Raw genomic sequence first — 27877 nt, 5'->3', positions numbered from 1 at the left:
TGTCATTGAAACACAGCAACTACCTCCATTTATTTGAGAGTTATCAAAAATATGCATAAACCTTCTTCATTCAACTCAAATTCCAACATCATAAAAGAGATTGGGACATAATCCGAGAGACATCAACCTCAAATTCCAACTCAAATGATTAGGAATTCCATGAAAGTACACGTGGCAATAAGGGATTGGTCCAAAGTGGCAACGGGCGGCTCACCAAAGCTGGATTGTTGGAGCGACAGACATCAACCTCTACTAAAACAAAACAGACAATCCCTATGCTCACCTTCCTCATTATTGGTTGTTTAATCTCAAAAGGACAAAACCAAGTCATGTTTTTTTTTAACATTCCCACACTTTTCACCATTTTTAAAATTCTTAATTTTATTAGATCAATATACATATAGACTTAGTTCTCGTGGGATTAAGGAAATTCCTTATATACCCATAATCAACTTTACTGAATCGTGAGTTACATTATTTCAACGCCTTAACGATAATACTTTAAAAAGATATAATTTAGGGTTTTTCCAACATGTATGGTGATTTAAGCATAGTATGACAAGAAAAAAAAAAAAAAAAAACCCTGTAGAACATATAAATTTAGGGTTTGCAACATAAAATACAAGGAAAAGCATCTATGAAAGACAAAACAGCGGTGGGAAGAACATGAGAGAAGAGAAGAGAAGAGATGAGATGAGAGGGAGGGGGGGTGGGTGGCGTGAAAACAATGGTTTCACGCCGTCCAAACAAACCTTTCTATTCATCTGCCACCCCACGCGTAATCAATACCTTTACTTCTTTCTATCCTTCCTTTCTCTCTTTAGATATATATATATATATATATATATATATATATATATCTATCCTCTTAGTTTCATATTTTATTATGCATTCAATCTTCTCTTTCAATTTCTCTCTTCTTCTTCTTCATTCCATTGCCAACCAAACCACAATTTTCTGTGAGTATCTATATGTTTATGTCCTTTTTTAGGGTTTTATTTGGGATTTTGTTTCTTTCTTGGGTTTTGCTCGAGGGTTTGGTCCAAAGAGAAGAAAATCTTGTTCTATATAGAGTTTGTTAGGAATCACGACCCTCCACAATAGTATGACATTGTCCATTCTGAGCATAGACTCTCATGACTTTGCTTGTCAATAGAGATGTATTTCTTACTTCTCATCTTGTAATTAGTCAATATGGGACTCATCTTCCAACCGTAATCAGTTTAATTGAGATGGGTTTGGAAGAGGTTGAATATTAGTGAAGCTTATAAGTGAACTCCACACGTGTGACTTACAAAAGAGAGAGGAGAGACAAAAGGTGGTTGTGGGAGAGAGAGAGAGATAAGGGAGTGAACTACACTCAAAGAAATGTAACATGCTTTGTGGCAGCTAAAGTCAAGCTTTTCGGCCAACTTTCGTTTTAAAAATCAAAACTTTGGCCCCCAAAAACAGTAATTTTACTTCATGCACCTCAAAAATCACCCAAAATTAGGATTCTTGTCTCAAACCATATCAAATTTAAGCAACAAAATCAAATCTTCTCTCTTCTTCTCAAAGTTTTCTCTATTTTTTGTGTTCTTGTGGGTTCTACTCATTATTGTCTGCCATTATTTTCTGTTCAAATAACATTAGGGTTTCATTTTAATGGTGTTTTTTTATTGGTCATAGAAGAAGTTCATCAATGGAGAATTTGGAGTCATGTGTACCACCAGGCTTTAGGTTTCACCCAACTGATGAAGAACTTGTTGGGTATTATCTGGAAAGGAAGATCAACGCACAGAAGATTGACTTAGATGTGATTATTGATATCGATCTCTACAAAATGGAGCCATGGGACATCGAAGGTAATTCATTATGAATTCAAAGTCAAGTTCTTAGTGGAAGTTAGCTTCAAACCCATTTCCCCTACTTGGACTTTCTCCTTCATTCTACAAAAGCTAGGCTCCACTTTTTTTAACTTTGATCATTTTGAAAGCTTGAGATTTTTGGTTTGTTTTCATACAACTTTTTGTTAGATTGAATTCGTGGAATCCACTTCGATCGTAATCAGTATTGTTCAATCGTTCAAAATTATAACTTTTTGTTCAATTTTTATGATAATGAACACGATCCAACTATTTCAAATTCTAAAGTGACCAAAAAATTTTACATTTAAATCTAGCAAGATTAGGATTGTTCCTATTTTGAAAATGATGTAAAACTCCCTCTTAAATTCGTAATCGTATAGGTAATTGTAAATTTGGCCTCGAAGAACAGAAGGAGTGGTATTTCTTTAGTCATAAAGACCGAAAGTACCCGACGGGAAGTCGAACAAACCGAGCTACAAGTGCAGGGTTTTGGAAGGCCACAGGGAGGGATAAGGCCGTTGTTTCAAAGAATAGAGTGATTGGGATGAGAAAGACATTGGTGTTTTATATAGGACGAGCTCCTAACGGCAGAAAAACTGATTGGATTATACATGAATATCGTCTCCAAACCTCTCAACTTGCACCTACTCAGGCAAGTTTCTAAATTAATTTTGTTTTCACATTATGGTGCATGAGTTTATAATGATTGAAACAAAATTTGCAGGAAGAAGGTTGGGTGGTATGTAAAGCATTCAAAAAGCCAAACCCTAATCAAAGCCAAGGCATTGGAGGTTGGAACAATAATGGGTATCATAATCAAAATCAAGGGTATTATGATCTAAAAAACAACCCTCAATTTGTTAGGTCCCTTTCCTTTTCAGATGGCATGACTCCAACCCACATGCTCAATTCCTCTTGTTTGGAGTATCAACATTTTGTCCCAAACAACAATCATTCCTCTTGTTTCGACATAAACCAACTCATCCAACTCCCGAGTCTCGAAAGCCCGACGCTGTCGCCCAGCTTTGACACTAACGAGATGAAGAGAAATCACGACGTAATGTCGCCTTCTTCTTCATACCCTAATTTTTTCCCAAACTATTGAGGTGCAACCACAGAACCATTGTGGATTTGGTAACTTTTGTTGACTTTTGTAATCATATAAAATGAAAGCAAAGGCTGAAAGGCATTAAAAAGAAGTTAAGCTTCCTTAGAGTGTTTTTATTTGTATCCCTTTGTTTTTGGAAGTATAAAGTGAGAGATCAACTTCATATCTGATTCATAACAAACTTGTTTCACTGCAACCATAAGGGTTTACTTAAAACCCTATGTGGGCTGCTCAATCAGCTTGTTCATCATGCATAAGCCTCTTACAATAAACAATATAATTTAATGGATGTCATCCATAGTATGAAATAAAATATGAAAATTATGGTAAATTTTAAATAAAAATAAAAACAAACTATGTGGTGTTGTTTGAATTTATAATAAATGGAAAAACCGGTTCATAATACAATTACAAAACGAAATATAAAAGACCCAAAATGCACAAATGAACTGATGCCCCGAAATGGCTCCCTCTATGACCACAGAGCTCTGGAACCCTCGCACACCTCGATCGGCAACCAGCGAACACATGAAAATAAAAGGGAAAGGGGTGAGTAAAAATACTTAGTAAGCAATTTACTTGTGAGTTCTTGTTGCATTCTTAACCGAGTAGGTATCCATGGCTTTTCTCTGGGCTTTAGAAACTTCAAGCCTAGTCTCTATTGCTACCTTAGCATCTGGGGAGGTCTTAAAGTTTCAAGCAGATCTCTATCTGAATCTTACCCCTAGGGTTGTATAGGTTTTCCAACTTTTCTGCTCTTTGACTTAGGTAGCTTGCTTAGCCTACTCAATGAATGTTGGATATTCTAAGGCGTGACTTCATCATATCTCATAGAATAGTATGAAATCTGGTCTAAACACATTTGTGCAAGGTTAACAACTAGAAGAATGACCCTGTGTGTCTGCCAGCTACTAAGTCCACCAATGTGATCCCTTGCCCTTCTCAAGGCCAGTTTTGTATTACAACAAGCATGTTTAGGGGACCTCTAACTATTTCCACACATGATAATGGGATTTGGATGCCTCGACACGCTACACTATTTGCCCTAAGCCTGGTTCGATGATACCTGTACTACTAACATTTGGTAAGTCATTGCTAGTGCTAAGGGCGTATTATAGAAGATAGAAGGCAAAGATATTGTTACACTACTATTGGGTATGTTGAGCTTTCTTAGTTGTCTTTGTCGTAGAGGTCTACTAGGTTTTAGGGGTGTTTAAGCGATTTAAATCTCATTATGCATTTCTAGAACACTTGGGGCTAATCCAATTTCTAGGTGTACTTAGGTGGACACATTTGTTCGCTGCTCACGATCCTAGGGTACACGGTTTACTAAAAACATATTGACCAAAATCAACATCTAAATTGCTCTAGCATTAGCGCCTTAATCTTAACTTTGTTCACTCATGCATGTTTTGTTATTCTTATCTATCACTTAAAGCACGAAAAACATATTCTAAACATCACCTTGATCTTCCCCAAGTGCTAAGGAGGTTTACTAACTTCTTAGGGCCTAAAGAGGTTTACTAGCTTCTTAGGGCAGCTAGGTGGCTCTCAAACTTAAGACTCTAAGGTACTCTGTTTTGTCTCCTTAGTCTTTCTTTGTTTTGGAGCACTAGGGTCTGGACCCCTTGATCTAGATTATCATCAGCTAGCGTGACTCTAGGGCCCAATCTTAGCTCTATGAAGATGAACCTGCTCTATAGTGAAAACACACCATGTATTACCCAAAATTAAAAAGGAAGAAAAATGAAAGTTGTCCCACACTTAAGTTGAGAAAGTGGGGAGTTGGACTCCATATAAAATCAGTCTTTGATTTTCTAACTTACAACAATTGCTAAATTTTCTGACGACTCCAGGCCGGCTTTTCGGTTAATCCGACTTGGGTCTGATACGCTCATAATCTTTTCTACTATTTTCAACTCTTCGAAGCGTTTAAGGTTAGTACGACTGCCTTTATCTAGTTTAAAATATTTAAATTATTTTATGCAAAATTAGGTGAACCAATTTGCATGGTAGAATTATAATGTATGATTGTGAGACTCCTTAGGTAGAATGAAGTTTCAGAGAGTAGCGTTAAGCTAGCATCAAGGGGTCGTATAACTTCGGTCTAGGCCAACCAAGTAAGTGGCTCCACTATTGGGTTGGTTAAAATAATTTTTTTATATATGATGACACGTACCCAGTGACCCCTGCACGTGTCATATACTGTATGTTTTGATATGTGTTGTTATGTTATGTTAGACTATATGATATGCCAAATAATACTAATACTATGGTATAATGTAACGACCCTAATATTTTACCTGTCTAATCTAAGGTCATTACTATACTTTGAAATGCGGAATATACATTTAATGGGCCATGTTCATTAATGCGACTCGCACTCGCCTTTTATTACCTCAGAGAAAAATGGTTACAAGGGAAAAAGAGAAAATTGAAAGAAAGGAAAAGAAACAAAAACCAAAAATGCATATTTTATTTTACCCTAAGGTTTATTATGCAAATACCTTTCATCCTATACTAATCTATATTAATGATGCAACCAAATTCGGCCTAGACTACGAAATGGAAAAAGAACAACCAACTACCCTATGCATGTGCCACGATCCTGGGGGGTACGATGCCGTCGTCGTTGTCACATGGGTGCCTTGCCCTTATCTACAAAAGTAAAGTAGCACGAGGCTTGAGTATTTCTAGAATACTCGGTAAGTGACCCCCTATCAGGGTTATGCGACAAACACATGCAATGAAATGATGAGACCTATCGTTTCGTTTCGTTTCGTTTCGTTTTCCCTACGGTGTAATCCTAACAGGTAATCGTGGACGTGTACCATATACTCTACACGCAGCCCATACGTGCGAGTATGGGCTCACTAGCTAGTTCGCACACCGCTGGGCCACTGTCCCTAGCCGGTGGGCATGCTCTGGGGGCCCACCGGGACCCGTTAAAACTAAAACCGTCACGGCAGCGCTATGCAGGGCATAACGATCGTGGTCCTGCCATTTGGATGTACGCGTCCGTACCCTCGTGATGGGATAGGGGTATCCCCCAAATGCATGATCACACAATATGCATGAGGTCCCACTAGTCCTACAGTAATCATTTAATGAACATAACCCCGTGTCACGTTTTCATGCTTACATGTCATTCTCATTCTCATTTCGTTACATATCATACATATTCCTAGCGGGGTTATGTATCATGCAATTTACTGTATTTCATGTCATACAATTCATTCAGTTACATTTCAATACTCATACAACATGCCATAATCATACAAGGGTCACACATCGTCACATGCATTCATATCACATCAACTAAGCAGCATAAACAACATACATTCACGTTCACATGATTTCGTACTTAAGCACATTAAGCTAGCATACAATTTAATGGCACGTGCATAACCACGGGCACGTGCCAACATACAGCAATTAACACTTAACCTACGACGGGTGAGCCACTTACTTGGTAGGCCTTAGCCGAAGTACTCCCTAGAATATAACGTAAGCTCCTAGCTCCTCGTGGACGTTCTACGCTTCCGTTGGTGGTTGGTTCCTATTGGTTCATGAGTCACTTCCGTTAGTATTTCACAAATAAGAATAAATTCCCAACTGGAATTTGTGAAATACGACCTTAAAATGTTCTCTTTTACCTTAAACAGGGCCGAAACCAGGTCCGGGAGGGTCGGAACGGTGTCAAACGAGCTGGAAACAGGTTTCCCGAGCCACCACCGAGCCGATGAAGCCGCCTGAGCCGAGAGTAGCCGCGCTGCAGACGTGACACGTGGCACAATCCGAGAGCGACGCGTGTGCAGGCGTCTCGGGTCGAGGCGCGGGTTAACGGGCCGCTCGCGGGTCTCGGACCGAACGCAGGTGACGGGCCGTGCGGTGATGGGCCGGGTCGCGGGTGACGGGCCGCGGGTTGATGGGCCGGCTCGCGATTGAAGGTCGGGTGTTTGGGCTGCGGGTAACGTGGGTTCTGGGCTGACCGAAGGTACGGGGTTTGGTTCGGGTTTCCGGATCCAGATCGCGGGTCGGACTTCGTCCTCTTCGCCCGACTGCCTGCGCGATTTTCCGGCGGTCCCTCTCTCTCTTCGACAACGTCGTCCCGACGTCTTTTTTCCCTCTTTTTTTTCCCCGTTCCCGAGCTTATCCTTCACCAACCCCATTTTTGGTACCGATTTCGTTGGTAAGGGCCTCGCACTCTCGGATCTGGAGAAGCTCGGAAGTCCGCCGTTCCGTCTTCCTTGCCGACGGTGTTCAGCGTACGGGATTCGCGTAGAACCTACTCCTGATGTGTGTAAAGGGTTCTGGGATTACTTTTGTGGTGTGAAATGGGGGTTTTCGACGTCGATTCGTACGATTCGGCTTCGCCGGAGTTCCGTCGGTTTTCTATTCTCTCTCCTTTTTCCTTACCGTTTTCGTTTCTTTGCAGGTTCTTTCAGGGTGGCTGAAGGTCGGGGACACGATTTTGTGGCATCCCAGCCCTCGGCCGCCCTTTGTGGGTCGTGTGTGAGCGAAAACTCCGGCGTTCGCCGGAGTTTTCGGCTCTGCCGACGACCATCATTTTTTTTTTTTTCTGTTCCGTTACATATAAACTAAATGTCATGTTATGTAACGATAAACTATGATATGTTATGTTATGTTATGTTATGATATGCTATGGCATGATATGTTTTGAAATAAGGAAATCTATGATGCAAAACCTCCCTATGCAATGTCATGGAAGCTATGTTATATATGAAATGATGTATAAGAATTATGTATGCATAATTATCATATTTAATTTGTTAAGGAAAGAATGGAGGTTGTCTTGCATCATTTATTATGTCATGATGAAAAGTATAGGGACCTAATGCATAATTGTCTATGTGCATCAGGATGCTTCTATATTATGATGAGTACGGACGCGTCACTATGAGACTGATTATGACTATCATGTTTTTCATGATGATACGATGACAATTATTCCCTCCAAGTGTTTGGCAACAGCTCGCCAGCGAGTGCTAGCCCAAACAACATGCCTAAGGGGTGTGCAAGCTTGTCTGTTGGATTCACATTTACACGTGTGGACCATGTGTACAAAAGTACTACACATTCAATTTAGCCCGAACTGAAAAGCTGCCTAAGAAATGGAATGATGTTTTAAATTATAGATCCTACCATGTTGTATGTGACTGCATTTCACGACCCCAATAGTGGGGTCACTTACTGAGTATTTCTTAAAATACTCAAGCTATGTGCTACTCGTACATTTCAGGTAAAGATAAGGCACCCCTATATGGATGACGTAGGCGTCATGACGAAGGTCATGGAACCAATGTTAGAGTACGTGCATTCATATTTATTCTGTAGCTCTTAGGTTAGATTAGGACATTATGTTATTCTTCTCTTTTTTTTATTTATTTAAATTTTCGTTGTTTATTTTCAAACGGTTTAAGTCCATGGTATCATTTATGAACTATTTCAAATGAGGTATTCCACACTTTATAGTCATGTCGTGCATATGATAGCAACTCTATTTTAGTAGAAAAATAGGTCGTTACACACAATCAATTATGTAGAGCTAAATATACTACATCATGCATACATACATGCTCAATGAGAAGAAAATATCCATCAATCTCTTCGAGCACATATCACAATGTCCTATCATCCGTTGTAACACATCGAAAATCATCAAAATCAGCGTGCATCATAAATTCTCATCCTAGCGGTATTTTGTTAATTTTCCTTAACATACATAACATTATTGTCCAAATTTTTCTGATAGAATTCTAACCATGCATATCCTAACCCCCTAACCCCCTAAGCTAAGACATGCTTGTATGCTAGTAGGTCCAAGTGATCTCTACAAGTATTACAGGAAGAAAGTCCACATAGCTACTTATATTAGATGGCATGTGCATTTTCGAGCTAGTTTTTTCATAGGTTAAGAGATCCAAATTTTCTAAAATTTCGCTTATATGTCTTAATTCAAATCATAATAAGGTTAATATCAAATCGGAGTGAAAATAATCGAACAGTGGTCAAGATAGGACTACAACCACCTCATGCATGCTCATGTTCCTTAGACGCAAAAGTATAAACGTGCCTAAGGGAGAGGAACTCGCGACCTCGATGTGTCACGTGGCACACAATGAATGAGTACTTCAACCCTTGTGGCGCATGTTCAATCCTTGACTACATATAGATTTTTGTGATTTACAACATCTTGACATGTAGCACACACGAACTAGTGCTTTCAAGTCGGGTCGGGTTAGGCGGTTGGCTCGAGTCACAATCAAGGATGCAAAGAATCAAACCTGCGTTGATTTCCAAATGCACAAGTTTTTCAATTCTTACTAATTTCATTGGATTTTTCATAAATTTTTTTACAAAACTAAACTCAATTTAGTTTCTTCACTACTTTTAAAATAAAATTTCCACATAATCATTTATCAAACTATGAAAGGAAATAAACATACTCATATTCTTACCATTTCTTGAAGTTCACCTTCGAGTCCAAATCGACTCAAAGTTTCTTCTCGAGAGTTATGAGAAATCTTCTCGGGAACAACAGACCCCTCACTAGGAGATCAGAGGTTGAAAGGATCATTTGACCCCTTGACGTTTACCAAGTTTTTCTCTTTTTTACTATTTTCTTTTATATTTTTCAGGAGTTTTTGAGATTTTGCTAAGAAATTTTCTCCTTTCATAATCTTGAAATTGAGCTTCTAAAGTTGATCCTGGTCGAAAATTTTTCAATTAAAAAAAAAAATTGTTTATTTTTGGAAAATCTCAGGTAGGACTTCCTCATGTCCTACTTGCTTTTTCAGGTCACCTCATCCTCTTGATAGTTTCATCATAGAACCTTGACCAAGGGGTTCACTTTATTGTGCAACTGTTTCATGTCGCGAAATAGTATCCTGATAGACTTCTCTTCATAATACAGGTCCTCTATAAGAGGAAATGTCTCATGTTTTGTAATGTGCGCGGGATTTGGGGTGTACTTTTGCAACATTGAAACATGAAACATGTTATACACGGCGGCAAGGATGGATGGCAACGCTATCCTGTAAGCCATAGGCCCTATCCTTTGTAGGATCTTGAAATGGGCCTATGAATCTAGGTCAACTTCCTCTTCCAAAACCTCAACATCTCTTTCTTAGATGCTACCTTTAGGAAGACATGGTCACTCATGATAAACTTGACGTCTTTTTTACGACAATATTGAGTCAGTATTCATTATCTAATCTTTTGCACTCATGCTTTTGTAACCTGCACGAACTCCAATCCTAAAATTAATTGCTAGCCTCTTAACACCCATAGCAAGCTGAGCAACAAACGTGAAGATTGAATCTGAAAAATTCAAAGAGAGGTTGAGAAACATTTTTTGTGAAGATGTCAACAACTTGGTTCGGAGGAGACGTCTGGTTGGGCGCATAGTATTTTCTTGGCCATCGAAAACTGCAGAAGGATCGTCGAGCCGTGGCGATGCTGCCTTGGTTTCGATGAGAGAGAGGGAGAAACTCATAGGAAGAAGAAGAATAGAGAGAGAGGGTCAATGGAAAGGTCTTGATCAACCCGTGAAGAGAACAAAAAAAAAAACGAGAGAATGGAAAGTCCCCATGAGAATTCCAGCAAATCCAACCTTGGAAGATATAGAAATTTGAGTTAAAAATGGAATGGGAGTGAAACGAGAGAGAGAGTATGGAAACCGAGAAAGAAGAAGAAAGAAGTTAGAAATTGATGGGTCAAAAGGAAAGTCGATAAAGAAGACTCAACAGGAGATTGATAGATAGTAGGATTAGAGAAAGGAGAATCATCCGCAATCAGGTATTGATAAACAACTATAAGGTGTGAACTATAGAGAGGCAAGGTAAAAGCTTCAAAATTAGGGCGATAACTTTATTTTAAGAAGAGGGAAAGAGATAGATAGAGAGGGTTCGATGGTGGCTGGGGAAGGGTGGACGTGGTGGCAATCAGAACAAGAGAGAAAGAAGAGGGAAGAAACTGAGAATGCGAACTCTGGAGTGTCTTTTAGACGAAGAAAGAAAGAGAGGGGTGGAGACGAAGTTGGGTCTGCGCCTTGTGGACTAGTTTGCTATCGAGAAAATGAGACGAGTAAGAATATCTCGAACATATTTTAACTAACTAATAAAAAGACTATCGGGAGTGGTGAAGAGCCACAATGATAGATCAAGAGACAACGATTCTGTTCAGAACACCACTGTTGCCAGGAGTGGAGGCCAGCGACGGAGTAGTAGGCGGTGCCGGTGGAGAAGTAGTCGGTGCCATAGTAGGTGGTGAAGTTCCAATGGATGGAGAGGGAGCCACGCCCCCAGAGCAATCAACAAAGATGGTGTTGAAACCGGAAGATTCGCCACAATGGGCGAAGGAGCCGATTTTGGCGAAGAGGCCGACGACGACTTGGTGGGCGTAGAGGCTAGTGCGGCACCCAAATTTTGAAGGTAAATCTTTGTAGAAGGTTGATGGGCTTGTCAAGATTTCATGTATTTCTGATGAGAACGTTGATGAGGATCCTGAGGTTTCTATGAAGAATGAAGGGCCGATTGGGAAGAAAATGAGAGAGGCTACGTTGGCTAAGGGCAAACCGATTGCGTTGGAGAAGGTGAGGTCGTATGTACAGAGTATGGTTATCGGTGGGCCTGCGAAGGATGAGTTGGAGGCCAAAAGGGTGAAGCCAAAGAGTAATCAATCGGCTCCGCCTGCGACAGCCATGGAGACTGCACCTGCGGCGTCAAAGCTAGCAGTGGTGGTGGAGAACAAGATGAGTAGATGATTTAGAAACCATTGAAAATAAAGGATCGAGGTTGCCAAACCGAAAGGATACCATGGGAATATTTAAAACCACTAAACTTAAACAGCGGTGAAATTCTCTATTTATAATCATGTATAGAATCAGATAATTACAAAGGATATAGAACTAACAATAAATGGTAAGAGAAATAAATAGATTCAAGATATTACCTATCATAAAAGGTCAATTATGATATCTTTGATAAGCCGTAATAGAAGGCAATAAATGGATACAAGATATTTGACTTTGATAAATTGTCAAATATGACACCTATTTAAACTTTCTCAATCATACAGCATATTTTCGTGTAATAAAGGATATATACAGTAAACCATAATTCAGGACTAAATATACTTAACGACTATACTTTGATGAAGAAACCCGTGAGATAATGGTTATAGCCTCCAGATGAACTCAAGTTTTCATCCTTAGAAACCAACTAAACACGGGTATCATCATTGCTAGAGGTAGAAGACGATGATGTGTGAACTAGTCACATCAATTTTGAACCCTGTACACTATTTTGACCGGTTCACCTCTTTTTAGCCCAATTCTCATGAAAACCATATTGGTTTGAAGGCTATACTCAACTTAAAACACCTTCAAGCAATTTCAAAGAGTTCTAAGTTTGGATGCAACAAATGTTGATAGAAATCGACTAAGACTTGGTATAATAACTTCTAGAATGTATCGAGACTTGAATGAGAATGAAAATGAATAGCTAAACCTAAGATATGCAATATTTACATAGTTTAGCTTGATTGTATGTTTCAGGCTTTCGCTACGTTAAATTTGACTCAAATAATTTGTTAATAATGTTAGGACCTTGGCATGATACTTATGGATGCTTTATGATAATTATTTATCCTGTTAGTGTCCTAGAAGCATGATAGGAGGTTAAAAAACTTGATTATGCCTTAATGTATAATTAATCTGATGTTGTGTGGCCTACCGTATATACCTAATGAATTAGTGAGCCTTAACTTCTATTTTACCGTTCCTTAATTCTTGAGCTTAAAGTCTATTATGACTGTATGGGCTGATTAGTACTATGTAAGGACCGTTGGAATGCAACCCCTAATCGTGAACTTGTCTCGATTGGTGAGTGTCTACTTAGTATGTAGGATTACAATGACACCCACTTAGGGTCTATGACACGTCAAAGGGTACTACCGAAAGAGCTTCCATTGGGCTTAGTGGAAAGTCGGCCTTACCCTATATAAGGACTTGGAATTACAAAGGAATATTATGGAGTTTGTTAGGGACTATTAGCGAGGTTCCGACTAGCTCTTACTAGTATAGGTATGTATTGAGTTATAAGAAGACTCGGAGATTACCTATAGAGAGTGAGATTGTCTCCATGTTGAATATGAACACTTCATTCATGCAACCGAGCATTGAGATAGCCTTTCTCACTATCTAATATACGTTATTTATTTAATATTTAATGTATTAAATATAAAAAAATATATTTTTCTTTTTATAGATTAAATATTAATTCTCATTTATATTTAATATATGTAATATATTAAATATTAATTTAAATATTTTAAATTAAATAATTTTTTTTCTTTTTGTATTTAATATATTTTTAAATATTAATTTAAACGCTTCTAAATAAATATATTTATAATGTTATAGGTTAAATATTAATTTAAACAATTAATTTTTTTTTTAATAGATCATTTTAGTGTTACTAGAGTTAACCGTGACGTACAAATTATCTGCTTCAATAATACAAAATTAATTAAATTAACTATTTAATTAATTAATTTTTATTCGTTAACTACAGTTCACTCTACTATAGACCTAAAGTTGCACGTGTATGCAGCGTAGGACGAGTTGTATCCATTGATATAATATTTACTAGTAAGTCGAGCATTCATGAGTTGTTTGTAATTACAGCTAGGTCAAAAGTCCAGTTTACCCTTTTAATTACATCTTACACCTTAAGTAACGGTTGATTATTGAATTAATCATTTGTTTATAATCCAACCATAAACCAAGTTCTTCTTGAGACAGTGAGAGGACGAGGTACCACTATTCCAAGTCTTGAAACTATCATGACTTTGGTTAAGTCTAGGAACTTGAATGAACACATAACCTTAAGAAACATTGAATAGGATAAATTTGGATGATAGCCTATGAGTGGGCGGTTTATTGAGCAGTTTTTTATTTCTATTTTTCAGATGGATCGTAGATGGATGGAGGGTTGTCCATTGCAGGAGGGACTTTAGATGGGTGTGATGTGTTTTCTAGTTTTGATTACCTTATGGTTTTGTATATTGTTTGTAAATTTATATGTATTTGGATGTTTTTTAATTTCTCATTTATTTTAAAATTAAAAAATTTTGTGTTATTTTTCAGGGTCTATTATTTGAACACTTGAAAAGTGGATTGTTATACTTGACCTATGAGGTCGCTCCATATAGGTCGAGCAAATCTCAAGAGTTAGTTTTGTAATTAATTATAAAAAATTTTAAAAACTATGAAGTAATTTAAAATAAATAAATAAAATAAATAAAATAAATAAATAAAATAAATAAATAAATAAAATAAATAAAATAAATAAAATAAATAAAATAAATAAATAAATAAATAAAGGGGTGGAAGAGGAAAGACGGTGTGAGGAGAGAGAAAAGGGTCAAAACATTGAGGAGTTCACCGTCGTCCTCCCGTTGCTCTACGAGATCAGACGGTGGCGTAAGGCCATGGAAACATCCATTTCGAACCTCTTTCCCCACTGAAACACTTTTCCACAAATTCCCCACAAGTTCTCTACGTTTCACAGATTGCCCAATTTCTCAATTCTGACACACACACACACACACACACACACACACACACACACACGCTATTTTCTCCCGTTTCTCACTAGCGATTGCCTCAAATTCCCAACTCCCAGATCTGTCTTCATTCTATGTCTCACTGATGATTCTGTTGACCACAATTTCACGTTTCATAAACCACAAGCGTCGCATCAGTGTTCTTTAGCTTCTTTCGTTGGGAACCCCCCTTTTTTTTTTCCTCGGGTGGCCCTTTTTGAGTCCTCCTTCTAATCGTGTGAAATTGAAGGGGGGAGATATTTAGTTCGATCGCTTAATGGCGGCTTCGAGGAATGTGGCGGTGAGGGATGAGGAGAAGCTGAAGGAAGATGACTCTCCGACGGCTAAGAAGCCTAAATATGAGAGGTTTCCATTAACCAAGTGGGAGCTAGCTGCAGCTCTTGCTATATTCCTCGTGTGCTTCACTGGCCTTGTGTGTGTGTACTTGACGATGCCTTCTGCAGAATATCAGAGCATTAAGCTCCCTAGGACCCTTTCGGATCTTCGGGTGCTCAAGTAAGTCTGATTCTGTTCTGCCCCTTTTCGTTTGGGTCGTATTATGCCATTTTATTCCCTTCTTTCCCCTTGTTTCCATGTGGGGTTTGTGATATGATTGTTCATATCTCGTGAATTTCAAGGGGAAATATGGACGGGGTGGAGATATTGTGATTGAAGGAAATTGATTTTGAAACGATTTTGGGATTAAGATTGGAGTTATGAAAGATGAGGATAGATTCTTGCTAATGTAGAATGGATGAGGATCACTTTTTGATTATGCATAAATACTTGAACTTGCAGAATATATTTTGAGTTAGTTCTTCAGCATTAGGCTTGTTAATGCTCCATTTGTTGTCTCCTGATTGATTTCTCTGTTTAATTATACTCACCAGGGATCTGTTTGCAAATTATGCCAAAGATCATCCAGCACAATTCATTCTAGGGTATTGCTCCACTTACGTATTCATGCAAACATTCATGATTCCTGGAACAATTTTCATGTCATTGCTTGCTGGAGCTCTATTTGGTGTTATCAGGGGCCTTCTGTTAGTTGTGTTTAATGCAACAGCTGGTGCATGCTCTTGCTTTTTTCTGTCTAAGCTGATTGGAAGACCTTTAGTGTATTGGATGTGGCCGGAAAAGTTGAAAATGTTCCAGTCAGAGGTATTTAGTGACTCTAATTTTTATTCGAATTCCATCATACGCGTACGTACTCTCTAATCGCATCTAATGTTGCCTTGAACGCTTGGCTTTGAGTATCCAGATAGCGAAGCATCGAGAAAAGCTGCTCAATTATATGCTTTTTCTAAGGATAACACCAACATTACCAAACCTTTTTATCAACTTGGCTTCACCTATTGTGGACATCCCATTTCATGTTTTCTTCTTGGCAACTTTAATTGGCCTTGTTCCAGCATCCTATATCACAGTCAGGGTACATTTCTATCATTGTTGACGTTGCCATTTGTTTCTCCTCTTGTCTTTCATTCTATCACTAACCAATTTCCGATGTCTTTTATTGTTTGCTGCCCTCCCTGTTCGATAATCATTATCTTCGATCTTTTTGTGTCAGCTGTATTGATAGATTTATAGATTGCTTTCCATGTAAATATTGTTGGAGTACTTGAAAATTGATAGATTTATCTTCGAACTTTTCTTCTTTACGTTGATGTAGTTTTTCCTCTAGAAGCGCCGTATTTGGCTGGAATTTGCCCGACTTTAGTTTTATATTTAGATCTATCAACTTCTCGAAATATCTTACATTCGTAGCTGTGTTTGTTTTTGCAAGCATCTAAAACATATGAGACCAGAAAGATAAGTATGAATGTGTTTGAATAATTAGCAAACTGATGACTGATTATGTTATTCTCAGGCTGGACTTGCACTGGGGGATCTGAAATCAGTGAAGGATTTATATGATTTCAAAACTTTGTCTGTGCTTTTCTTTATTGGCTTTATCTCCATTCTACCTACACTTCTAAAGAGGAAGCGAGTATACGAATGAAGGCTATTTTTTGGGAGTCATTTCTGCCCGAGCCATGTGTATGGATGGCTGCTATAACAGGTCTTTGTAGCTTGAATTTTTGTGTCAGTATTCGAGCCGATCTGTTTCAGATTTATCTTTAGCGTGATACTGATTATTTTGCGAGTTTAAGATTTATTGCTACTCATGAAATGGCATTTTGTTTATCATATTACCACAATGATCTGAAGGGATGGCCTTGTGGGGATCTTTCTGATGCTACAAAGTTGATGTAGTCAACATATAATTTCACTGATCTTTGTATGCACTTTTTAAAACCATTTGCATTACACGACACTGAGAACGTTGGTTTCGATTGGATATGGATTTGAAATCACATTTTTTCGTATGCTCTCCATGGCTTAGTTCTACATCTTATACACCAACCGACCCCCTCTTGTTTCCTGGTTCTGTACAGATTGCTATTGGTTTGGTTTCAAGTGCTGTGATTGATGATACTAACCATGGCGATACCGTGGCGTGTCGGATGCAGATGTGACCATCAATCAAGCTGTTATAGCTCACATTATACAGTCAGTGGATGAATAGGCAGATGTTTGGAGGCTTTGAAATGAAATATTAGGTGAAGATACACTTGTATTCACGTTAGGAGCTCACTGATTATACGCAAAATAGGTTATTTATGTTTATTATTATTTTTGTTGCTCTATTATTATACATTGGAAAAGCATTCAGACTCTAGACAGCTTACAAATTAAAAACTAACTATATTTTGTTTTTTCTTTTCTCTATAGATTTCCACATTATTATTTATTTGTCTTCTCTTCTGCTTTTAAATTGATTCATACAAATTATTCCTTACCATTATTTGATGGTTTCAAAATGAAGAGTTTAAGATTGATGGTAACAATCTTATAGATTAATATACATATGGGATTCAAGATAGTTGATTCAAAAGAAAGATAAACATACCCTTTCGTTAATATTAATAAGCTATAAATTGGTAAATTTCTAGGAGTCCATATTAGCAACAAATTTGTTTGAAAAAATTGTCAGTAGAGTCACCTGAGAATCATTACCAGATTGAAATAACTGAATTGAAACATTTGATTCACAAGAACTTACATACAAGATATAAGGATTAAGATCTTCAAAGCTGCTGATTCAGTTCATCGGAAATTGTATCTACGACTCAAGTGTGGATGCGGGATAGCCTTCATATCCACTGATTTCCGTTATCCTAATTCGTGTATTCGGCTGCAGCATTACAGTCAAACACATTCAGAAACTACAAGGAAGAATATCTCTATACTCATGCACATAAAACATTCCTATCATCTGTGAATCAGTTCAGTAAGTTGAAGCTATGGAAGCAGTTGAATGGCAACGGATAGACAGAGAGAGATATGCGGTGGACAAGGCAAACACTAAGAACATACTGCAAAATTGTGTAATACAAGCGTACAGAGAGGCGCAGACTGAGAAATACCTGACGATGTCCGATGTTCCTTCGGTAGTTTTTCTTTTTCTTGTACTTGAACACGATTACCTTCTTATCTAATCCCTGAATAACAGAACACAAGAGAAACAAAAACAGGAAGACAATCTAAGAAAAGAAGAAGCTTGTTCTGTTCTTATGAGGGGGATGATCACTGAGCTGATGCATTACCTGCTCCTCGACAACGGCATGAACAGCAGCGTTTGTCACTATGGGTTTTCCAATGTATGCCTCAGTTTTTGTTCCCACAAGCAAAACCTTGTTCAGAGTTATCTGTTCAATCAGAAATTTAGAAAACCTTTAAGATGAATACAGCAAGCACATAAATAGATCTGTTTGTTATCATATAATCAATCTGTTCGTTTTGTTAACAATGATGGAGTTCATTTAGTAACTCAATGTGGAATGGAAGAAGTAAAACCTGAATGTATGTGCATATGTGGTGGCTTTCAACTAAATTTTGGTCCATAGTTACTCTCATTACATTTTTTAAGCTAATTTCTTCGTTTAATCCGTTGAATTGAAAAGCTCTTAAAAGTGGAAGAATGGAGCACTCTCCATAACCACCTACAAAGCGTTACTGCAGAAAGTGAAGAAGACAGAGATGAAACTATTTTCACTATCCCTTCCACAATGGCAAATTTGATTCCAAATGGTAAGCATGTCTTCATCCAAATCCTCAGTCTATTCCAAACTTTTATAGTAAAGTACATGATCCAAAATCTTATGTTACCTTATTCAATAGAACATACTACTAGGGTCTCAAAACGACACACTGACATCTTTATCTATCCTTCCCAAAATGATCAACTAGGAGAAAAAACCTAAGCTTCTTTGAGATTTTAAGGGCCAGAGAGCTGAAAAAGATTACAAAATGAGCAAAAAAAACTTACAAAGAAGGGTTGCAAGACTTCAGAGTTCGTTAATGAACGAGCAAAATTGCTAGGGAAAGGGAAAAGAAAAACTCTTTGAAACAAGAGAAGAAGGATAAATAAGTCTCGAGATTCATGGTCGATTGGCCATAAAGAGGTCATCCAATGAAATCTGAAAAAAGAATCGCAATTATGTGATGAATTCTATAACAGAATAATGGCTATGGATTATATGTTCTAGAGGAAAAGGATTTAGCCTACGAAGAAGCTCCTATCAAACTGTCCCTGACCCAAGATCAAGCTCTAACTTACCATCTCACACTTTTTCCCCTTGATGTCCAACACAAAGCATCCATTATGTGAAGCAGCAACCCCATTCACGAAATAATAAGCAGCAATCCTTCAAAGCCTCAAGTTCATAAATTACCATCATAATACTAACAATGAAAAGCCAAAAAGGTTCCTCTATGCAGTCAGTAAAGGAATCCAGATCTCAAATCCCTCATGGATAAATCAAATGTTCATAGATGGCTTCTTGCTCAAACTATATAATTTAAGCACGCTATATATGAGCTTCATATTATATATTACACATGCTGGAAACCAATTTTCACTAACAACTCAAGCTTAGGACCACGAAGGATCAAAATAATGTCAAAATTAAAAAATGGAAACTCCATCACTTCGACAAGAGTAGCACATCAGAATAAGAGATGAAACTTTTACCCAAATAGTATCAAAAGTCTCTCAATCAGTTCCTAAAATTACTTTCCTAAGGGCAGAAGGAACATTAATACATTATCCATAGGGCAGAGAGTAAACAACAATGCAAATCACTGCTTAGTACAATACGTTACCATAAAATTCAAACGCTGCAAGAATACTCTTTAAGTCTCCATAATGCAAGATTCATACTCACAAACTAAGATACTCAGACAATCCAACATAAAACGAGTAAGGTATTAAGGAAGCCCACCTTATCATTGACGTTAGCTCCTTTCAGCCTCTGGGTATGAATATAACGCCCTGGAAAGACTATATATTGGCGGGATCCAATCTATTAAAACAGACACACAAAACAATGACCAATGCTACCGTATAATAAACGTAAATCGCAGCACAAAAATCCCATCTGAAGAGTAACAGTAACAGATTAATCCACCATTTTTCACAAATACAGAACGAAAGGAGGAGCTGAAATCAAAATGCAAGAAAGTAGTTACGTGAAATTAAACACTGACCATAACTACCGCAAAGATTTCCTCGCGCTTGGGGGCCTCTTCCGAGGGGACTTCAACAGTTTGGGAAGCGGCAGGTTGAGACTCGATTACCGCCGCTTCGGACTCGGAGGACTTGAGGAGGAAGGGCAATGCAGGGTGGGAAGAAGTAACCGAAGAAGAGGAGAGTTTGAGGGAAGAAGATGAAGTAGAAAGGGCAAAATTGAAGGAATCATAATGGGAATTTGAGGGGAAATTTGGGGTTGAAGAAGGAAAAGTCTGCTTGGTGGAGAGTCGGCAATGAGAGGCGAAATGTGAGCAGAGGGAAAGAGTGAGAGACGCCATGGGAACAGTCCTTCAAGGTGATTGGGGCTAATTTTGGCCATGGCTCTGCTGGTTTTGAAATTCAGGCCTATCCTCCTATCCATTTCCAGTTTTAAAAGACTATTTTACCCCTATTTTTTTATCCCTCTTAATTTGGTGTGCAAAGCTCATTACCACCCCTGACCCAGGTAACCTATCCCTCTTAATTTGGTACGAGCTTTCGGGCGAGTGTAAAAATACTCAATAAACAGTTACTTGTAGGCATTATAGACTTTTCTCTCGTACTAGGAAGTATGGACCCAATTCTATAGTTATTTGAGCTTCTGAGAACACCTTAAAGTTTCGAGTAATTTTTTTATTTGTCACCAACCCTATCAGGACCTGAAACTTGTTCACCCGTTCTAGTGTATTTCATCTTTGGGTGAAATAACTTTTTTGATTCTCATACTTGGTAAATTTCTATAGCCACAGTAGTGAAAAAATTGACAGTATGGCTTCTTCGTCTAAACACGTTTGTATAAAGTTAACTAGCGACTATCCATAAGAATTACCATACAGTCAACATCTAGAGGGGCTACTCAACGTGGTCTCTCGTCCTTTCTAAAGGCAGGTGTAACAACAAAGCCTCAATGATAATTAAATTTTTAATTTTTGTTTAAAGTTGGAACTTAAGAATTTTATTGAGGGTCTTAAAAGAAACAAAGATATGTTGTCTAGTAGCTTCATGATACTAATAATGGGTGAACCACATCTAGACCTAGAGTGACTTTTTGATGGTCATGAGAACCGCTTGAAACCTCGAGGCCTTCCAAAAGCTCAGACAGCTGAATAATTAGGCTTAAACTTTATAGAGCTTAGAGAAAACGATGAATATGTTGCTTATTGAGTATTTTTATACTCATCTCTTTCTACCTTTCTTTTTCAAGTGTTAGTTGATTGTCATCTCTTTCTACAACAAAGACGAAAACGATGAATATGCAAAAGCATCCGCTTGGTACCATGTTACGTATCATCCAAATTTTCGTGATCGTTTCAGTAAATCGTATGATTTATGTTTTGAGATTTCTTTGAGTGGTACGTTAGAAGTCAAGTCGCTAATATTGGCATTATAGTCATAGATTAAGGGTTCTAGAAACTTGCTTATAATGTAAACTCTGTATGTCGACATGGCCAAACAACAAACGCCTAGTCCCGATCTCATATGCCCTTGTAGAAAGAATGTTTATGTATATATACTGTTCTCATATGCCCTTTAGGATGCTCCTATACTTTGCTTTTCTTCGGTGAAAAGCTTGATAGAGTGGAGAGGTGTTTATAATAGAAGGTAGACAATATGAACCATACATTTGTGATCATCTAGATTTATTGTCGAGATATCTAACTCTTTTTTGAACATTCTAAAAACTTCTAGATAATGGACTCGTATAATTATTGTAGGTCTCATTCTTAAAACAATTGAAACTCAACCTCCGCAAAGAAAGGAACCAAATAAAAACATGCACACTAGAGGGAAATGGAGTGGGGACAGGTGTACATGTCTTATGTCACAAACTAAGTATTTAGAGAGTAGGTTGTGACCATCACGTTACAACAAAAGAAGTGGTGACCCTCAAATGACTCCCATCCAGCCACGCGAGGGCCTAGACGAGTGCCATGATGCGGTTGAGGAGGACGGTGCATCATCTAACACACCACACAGAGTAAGCGTTGAAGAGAAGTCGAGGCATAAGCAAGATAAAGGCAACAAGTAGACAAGAGTGCCAAAGATAGGTTGGTTGAAGGGGTCGGGTAGGGCCTCGGACCTTAACCTCGAAAGTAGAGGTTCAATAAGGAATTTGGGCATGTGAAATATGAAAGCTTGCCAAAATTTGTGTTAATCAGACACTGGACGGACACTTCACAACACCGTATGTTTGTTCACCAAAATCATGTCTACACCCGCCACTTTGAAATTGCCTCAAAATGTACTGTAGGGGGAGGCATGGTGTCATATCTCCACCACTCCTGGGTCGTGCGGCCTAAGCGAGCTACCCTATGGCACATGTGTGTGTCACAATGAGGGCGAGTGTTTCGAGACGAGTGTCTCAAGCGACTTTCTTTGAAATGAGTTTTTCAAGGACGGTACCAAGCGACACGGGTGTGCCTCTATTGCGCCTCAACCCGTGCGTCGGAGGTTGAATTATGCACCCGCTATCCAGTACTATATCTGTAAATGACATGGAATGGGCATAGGAGGGCCAATGCCTCAATAAAACCCTAATGAATGGATATTTGAGATGTCCCAATGAGATCAGCGACACATGGGCTCATTCTCGATGGCATGACCGAGTGAGTTGCGATAGCCGACAACACCCTAAAACTTGGGATGACATCAAGACGTATGGGCCATGTCAATTGGGAACCAAAATGACAAATGAGAAGCGATGTCACATTGAAAGACCTTGGCCTCGAGTAGAGGCAAGGTCGAGCGAAATGACTTAGCCTAGTGTAGAGGCAAATTGGTTGGGTCGCAGACCATTGAACATGCACGTACAGGCAGCATATGTGGTCGAACAAACTTAGATTCTGCATAAGCGATGTTGGCAAAATCAAACCTTGCCTAAGGTTCGACTTGATTCCCCTTTAGGCTGATTGTGAGCATATCAAGATTATACGACCGTGACACCTTGGATAGATACTTCAAGTTTGAAAGAGCAAAGATTATAGAGCAACTTAGAAGTATTTTAGAAGTCTTCAGATATCAAAAGAGTTGAAGAATAAAGAAATTAAGACGTGTGATTTGAGAAGAAGAATGTTAAACATTGCATGAAATGATGTAAAGTATGATATCATTGTTTAATTTCTTCTCTTTGATAATAACAAGTTCCTTCTACAAACATTGTTGAATTCACATGCAATGTCACGAAAATTCAGAGCACTCGCATTCAACAACTTCAACAGTACACAAACCCATATATTTCAAACCAAAAATCAAATCCAAAGGCTCCTCCTACTCAGTGAAGCTATGGCATGATAATAACATATTTCTGCACTTGAACACCTACCCAAACTATACAACTTACAAACCCTACGCAGCTTCAACTTCATTCCTCTTCAACTTCCAACTTAAATCTTCAAGATTTGTCTTTTATTCCGAACGCATCGGCCAAATTGAAGTTCAAGTTGTTTCTCATCGTTCGACTTCTACCGACACCTCCTCCATCGCCCTTCTTCATCATCGCTGCAAATTCCTCGTAATCTATTCGTCCATCCTGCAAACCACAAGTTTGTAGAGTACAACAGCAAACTCCACATTCAGGTTTACACAAGAACATGTTCATCAAAACAAAAGGACTTACATTATCTTGATCAATTTCTTTGATAATCTCATCCAAATGGACATCGCCCAAGCCGAACTCTTTGCAGGAATGTTGAAGCTCATCAATGGTGATATAACCACTACCATCTTTGTCAAAATAGGAAAAGGCAGCCACTAAATTATCCTCTCTCTCTATCTTATTTAGGTGCAATGTAGCTGCAAGGAATTCCCCATAGTCTATGGTTCCACTGTTGTCTATATCAGCCTGTTCATAGATTAGGCAGCAAGATAAACGCAGGTCATCTACACTACAATTGAAAATCGACCAAAATATATAAAATCGAAACCAGACTGCCTCAAACATGATGTTTTATATTTACGAGTTATATACCGCATCCATAAGAGACTTGATATCAGATTCCATGAGTTCAGAGCCCACTTTTTTCAACCCCTCTTTAAGCTCTTCAAATGTTATTGAGCCACTGTTATCAGTGTCGATCATTTTAAACAATTCCTTCAACCCACCAATTTCTTCCTCAGACAGTCTTTCTGCTATGACCTGCCAACCACGATGTCGAAAATTTGAGAGAAATACACATTGCCATGAGAAAAATCATGCCCTCCGCTATTCGGCCCTTTAGTTCCCAAGCACATTACTCGTGGTCTTATCACTGAGAAAAGTGATCCAAATTCTCGACCAAAGGAAAAGGAAAAGGATAAAAAAATGTCATGCGAACATATGCACATCGAAACAAATAATAATAACAACAATAAGAGAATGCAAGCAGGGATATCTTCTTCAGTGAAAAACTAAAATATTCCTGGTATAGAATGAACTCCTAAAGAATATTTTCGTTTTATTAGATTATATAGGAAAAACGCTACAAGAAATAAATCTTACACGTAGAGCCATCTTCTTCAGCTTATTCATTGCTGAGAACTGTTTTAGCCGAGACAAAACTGCAGAATCTATAGGCTTGTCAGGTGCAACAGTGTCGTCAACAATCCATGGGTGACCTTGACTCCAAAAAGAACATCAGTCTTGTAAGTTAGAAGCAATTATATAAAGCTTAACGTTGTTACGGAGCGGAAAGAACAATTCTCCTTAAGAAGTGTCTAAAATCACTCACAAAGAACTTCATGGGCTGAGATTCTCTCCTTTGGGTCTCTTGTGAGCATCTTCCTGATTAAATCTTTAGCACCATCTGAAATGCTAGGCCATGGATCAGAGTTGAAATCTAGCCTTCCATATAAAATCTGTCTGAAGATCCCGGAATCAGTTTCTGTTCGAGATACAAAATCGAGGGGAAAAAGCCTTAGAGATAATATAAGATAAAAAAAACCCATAAAAAACAATTTTGGGTCCAGATTTGTAGTGATATACCTGCCCAGAAAGGTGGAACACCACTCAATAAGATGTAAAGGATAACACCAGCACTCCACACATCAACCTCATGCCCATACTCCTTACGGAGCACTTCTGGAGCAACATAATAGGGGCTTCCAACTACATCACAGAAAGATTGTCCTACAAAGAAAAATACATAAACAGACAAATGAATACATATTCTTATAAGAAAACATACCTTCAACTGAAGAAAGAAGGAGAAGCATATAGCTTGAACAGAACAATCCAAACTTAAAATATCAAAATACCTTTTGTTTTCTTTTTTGTATATTCATTAGTATCCGGACCAGTTTGCGAGCACATCGATTAATCTCACAGGACAATTGTATAACGCTACTACATTTAGTTGTCAAGGTAACTCATAGGATATTAATTCCTAGGTAGGTGGCGACCGATTGCTTGAACCCATTCCCTCTAAGTCTTTTATTGTTTACATGGCCCTTCTTGACCACTAAGGTAGACCATTTGAAGAATGTTATTGAAAAACGAACTGGAGATGGTCAATTTGAAGAATTTCCAGGGTTAAACTAATTTCAGATCAATATACAAATAAATGGAAGGTTCAGGATCGATATCCTGGGCAGGCAACATCTACATATTTAACACCGAAGTTTCAAAAAACATGCCACTCACAAGTCACAAGGAAGCTAAAAAAATAGGCTAAAACTTGAAGGCTGCTTTAGTTTATATTCATCTCATCTTGGCTACAAGCCTACGCTTCCATAAAGGTACCTAAAGGGCTGGACATAATCAGTAGATTCTGCAGAGAGTAACAGCTGAAAGTATATATAAATAATGGGCATGTGGCACATATTCTTGACTCCTTTTCTTTAATGACACAAATGAAGTAAAAAGCGGCAAAGAGAATCAATCAAACACAGTTGAGCTCACAAATATAACAAATAAAACATGAGACCAAAAGAGAAAAGAACACAAACATGATGACAAGGGGAACATGAATAAAATGGAGGAGTTTAAAAACTGAAGAAACTGACTGACCTGGCTGGTAAAAAACAGAGAGCCCAAAGTCCGTAGCCTTGAGCTTAGCATCTTCACCAGGGTTGTCAAACAAAAAGTTCTCAGGCTTGAGATCCCTATGCATAACCCCAAGAGAGTGGCAACTCTCGACCACTCCAACGATCGTCTTAATAAGCTTAGCGGCTTCTCTCTCGCTGTAGTGACCCTTCTGCAAAATCCTGTCAAAAAGCTCCCCACCGGCACAAAGCTCCATCACCAAGTGGACGAACACAGAATCCTCATAAGTGCCCTTGATCTGAACAACATTAGGGTGTTCAGACAAATGGTGCATGATCTGAATTTCTCTCCAAACATCCTCGTAATCCTCTTTGCAGAGGAGCTTGCGTTTAGGGATTGATTTGCAGGCATAAAGGGCCCCTGTGGGTCGATGAGTGCAGAGATAAGTGGTTCCAAATTGGCCCTGCCCGAGTTTCTTGCCGAGAAGGTAATGATCTCTGAGCCTGGGGGTCTGATGCGGCAAAACCGAATAGGTAACCCTTGTGGAGGACGATTGCGATGCTTTGATCGGCCTCTCCATCAAAATGGGTTCTGATGATCGAGGACGGAGGAGTTGGTAGCTAGGGTTGGTGGTGGAATGGGTTATTGAATCCGGGAATTGGGAGAGTGGGAGGGCATTGTTGGTCGTAAGTTGAAGCTAGGAGCATGGAATGTTGGATGAAAGTAGAGGGATTGGAATTGGGGTTTTGATTTTGGTTTTATTTGTTGTTGAAGTGGGTGTGATGGGAGGGGAAGGGAAGTCCATCTCCTCCTCTCACCCTATGTGTGGAATAATTGGGATTTAGGATCCCACTTTTCCCCCTTCTTTTCTTCCTAAGTTTTTTTTAACACTTTTTTTTTTTCTTTTTCTTTTCCTTTACTGACCCGACAACCCCAACTCACCCAACCCGAACTATAAGGGTTAGATTGGGTTCATTTTTTCTTAACCCGAAATGAATCAGTTCATTATAGAAAGTCGTGTTTATGACTCTAAAAGAAAAAGAAGTCGAGACTTCTCAAAGGCATGGTAAAAAATGATTAAGACTACAAAAGATAAGGAGTCGAGGCTTCTCGAAGGCATGGTAAAAAATGACTAGGACTCCAAAAGAAAAGGAGTCGAGCCTCGTCCCAAAAATTATCTAAGTTCGGCATTAAAGTATTATTGGTCTACCAAAATAAATAATTTGAAAATATAAAAAAGCTAAAATAATATGGATGAGAATCATAATAATAATAATAGTAGTAGTAGGCGCAAGTTGGTCCTTTTTAACGCACGTGAGCGACCAAGCTTCTCCGCTATCCTCATCATCTTCCTCTCCTCCGTTCACTTCATGTTCAAGCAGCGATGTAGACTTGTACATCAGTCACACCCACATTCAATCAACTCGGACTCATTAACACCCACTAACCCACGATCATTTCTTATATTAGCTAACGTGAGACTCCTTTCCAACAATCCTCAATACTGCTTAATATAACAACCGGATGAGGTTTTGGGTTCCACTGAAGCCTTTATTTTCAAGAAGTAGCTTCACCATTGGTTCACGGCTTGACTTATTTGTGTGGTCCAACCCTACTCAGTTTTTGTTCATTTCTCTTGGGTCTTTGTCATTTCATCTTCCAACGTAATGGGTTACCATCGTTGACTGAAATTCAATAAAACACCTATCAACTATTAA

The 27877-nt window shown here is 38.5% G+C and overlaps 5 protein-coding genes across 6 annotated transcripts; 3 read left to right on the top strand and 2 right to left on the bottom strand.

Moving 5' to 3' along the window:
- Positions 1–903: 903 nt before the first annotated feature.
- Positions 904–3118, top strand: LOC111785075 (NAC domain-containing protein 30). 2 transcript variants are annotated; one of them, XM_023665550.2, is made up of 4 exons: positions 904–959; positions 1669–1844; positions 2228–2499; positions 2572–3118. In XM_023665550.2, the coding sequence occupies exons 2-4, from the start codon at positions 1682–1684 to the stop codon at positions 2950–2952; spliced, it is 816 nt and encodes a 271-aa protein (XP_023521318.2). In that variant the 5' UTR covers positions 904–959; positions 1669–1681; the 3' UTR covers positions 2953–3118. The 2 variants fall into 2 exon arrangements, with proteins under 2 accessions (XP_023521318.2, XP_086977770.1); XM_087121644.1 differs by lacking the exon at positions 904–959 and adding an exon at positions 1054–1580.
- Positions 3119–11131: 8013 nt separating this feature from the next.
- LOC147793458 (uncharacterized) lies at positions 11132–11743 on the top strand. Its single transcript, XM_087121121.1, has 2 exons — positions 11132–11302; positions 11426–11743. The coding sequence occupies exons 1-2, from the start codon at positions 11132–11134 to the stop codon at positions 11741–11743; spliced, it is 489 nt and encodes a 162-aa protein (XP_086977247.1).
- Positions 11744–14372: 2629 nt separating this feature from the next.
- LOC111785076 (putative membrane protein At4g09580) lies at positions 14373–17380 on the top strand. Its single transcript, XM_023665551.2, has 5 exons — positions 14373–15102; positions 15477–15747; positions 15848–16018; positions 16457–16648; positions 17025–17380. The coding sequence occupies exons 1-4, from the start codon at positions 14864–14866 to the stop codon at positions 16586–16588; spliced, it is 813 nt and encodes a 270-aa protein (XP_023521319.1). The 5' UTR covers positions 14373–14863; the 3' UTR covers positions 16589–16648; positions 17025–17380.
- A 137-nt stretch (positions 17381–17517) lies between these two features.
- LOC111785072 (large ribosomal subunit protein bL21c-like) lies at positions 17518–20541 on the bottom strand. Its single transcript, XM_023665548.2, has 5 exons — positions 20179–20541; positions 19914–19994; positions 18237–18338; positions 18057–18131; positions 17518–17824 (listed from the first exon to the last, which is right to left on the bottom strand). Exons 1-5 carry the CDS (start codon positions 20497–20499, stop codon positions 17753–17755), a joined length of 651 nt encoding a protein of 216 aa, XP_023521316.2. The 5' UTR covers positions 20500–20541; the 3' UTR covers positions 17518–17752.
- A 2748-nt stretch (positions 20542–23289) lies between these two features.
- Positions 23290–26979, bottom strand: LOC111786352 (calcium-dependent protein kinase 11-like). Its single transcript, XM_023666654.2, has 7 exons — positions 26184–26979; positions 25161–25304; positions 24907–25059; positions 24678–24793; positions 24168–24335; positions 23817–24041; positions 23290–23729 (listed from the first exon to the last, which is right to left on the bottom strand). The coding sequence occupies exons 1-7, from the start codon at positions 26737–26739 to the stop codon at positions 23592–23594; spliced, it is 1500 nt and encodes a 499-aa protein (XP_023522422.2). The 5' UTR covers positions 26740–26979; the 3' UTR covers positions 23290–23591.
- Between the last annotated feature and the right edge of the window lie 898 nt (positions 26980–27877).

This window comes from Cucurbita pepo, chromosome 2 (genome assembly GCF_057944985.1).
Source record: "Cucurbita pepo subsp. pepo isolate OVF chromosome 2, ASM5794498v1, whole genome shotgun sequence".
Classification (NCBI taxonomy): domain Eukaryota; kingdom Viridiplantae; phylum Streptophyta; class Magnoliopsida; order Cucurbitales; family Cucurbitaceae; genus Cucurbita; species Cucurbita pepo.
Note: the sequence above shows the minus strand (reverse complement) of the source record. Positions and strands in the feature narration are given on the sequence as shown.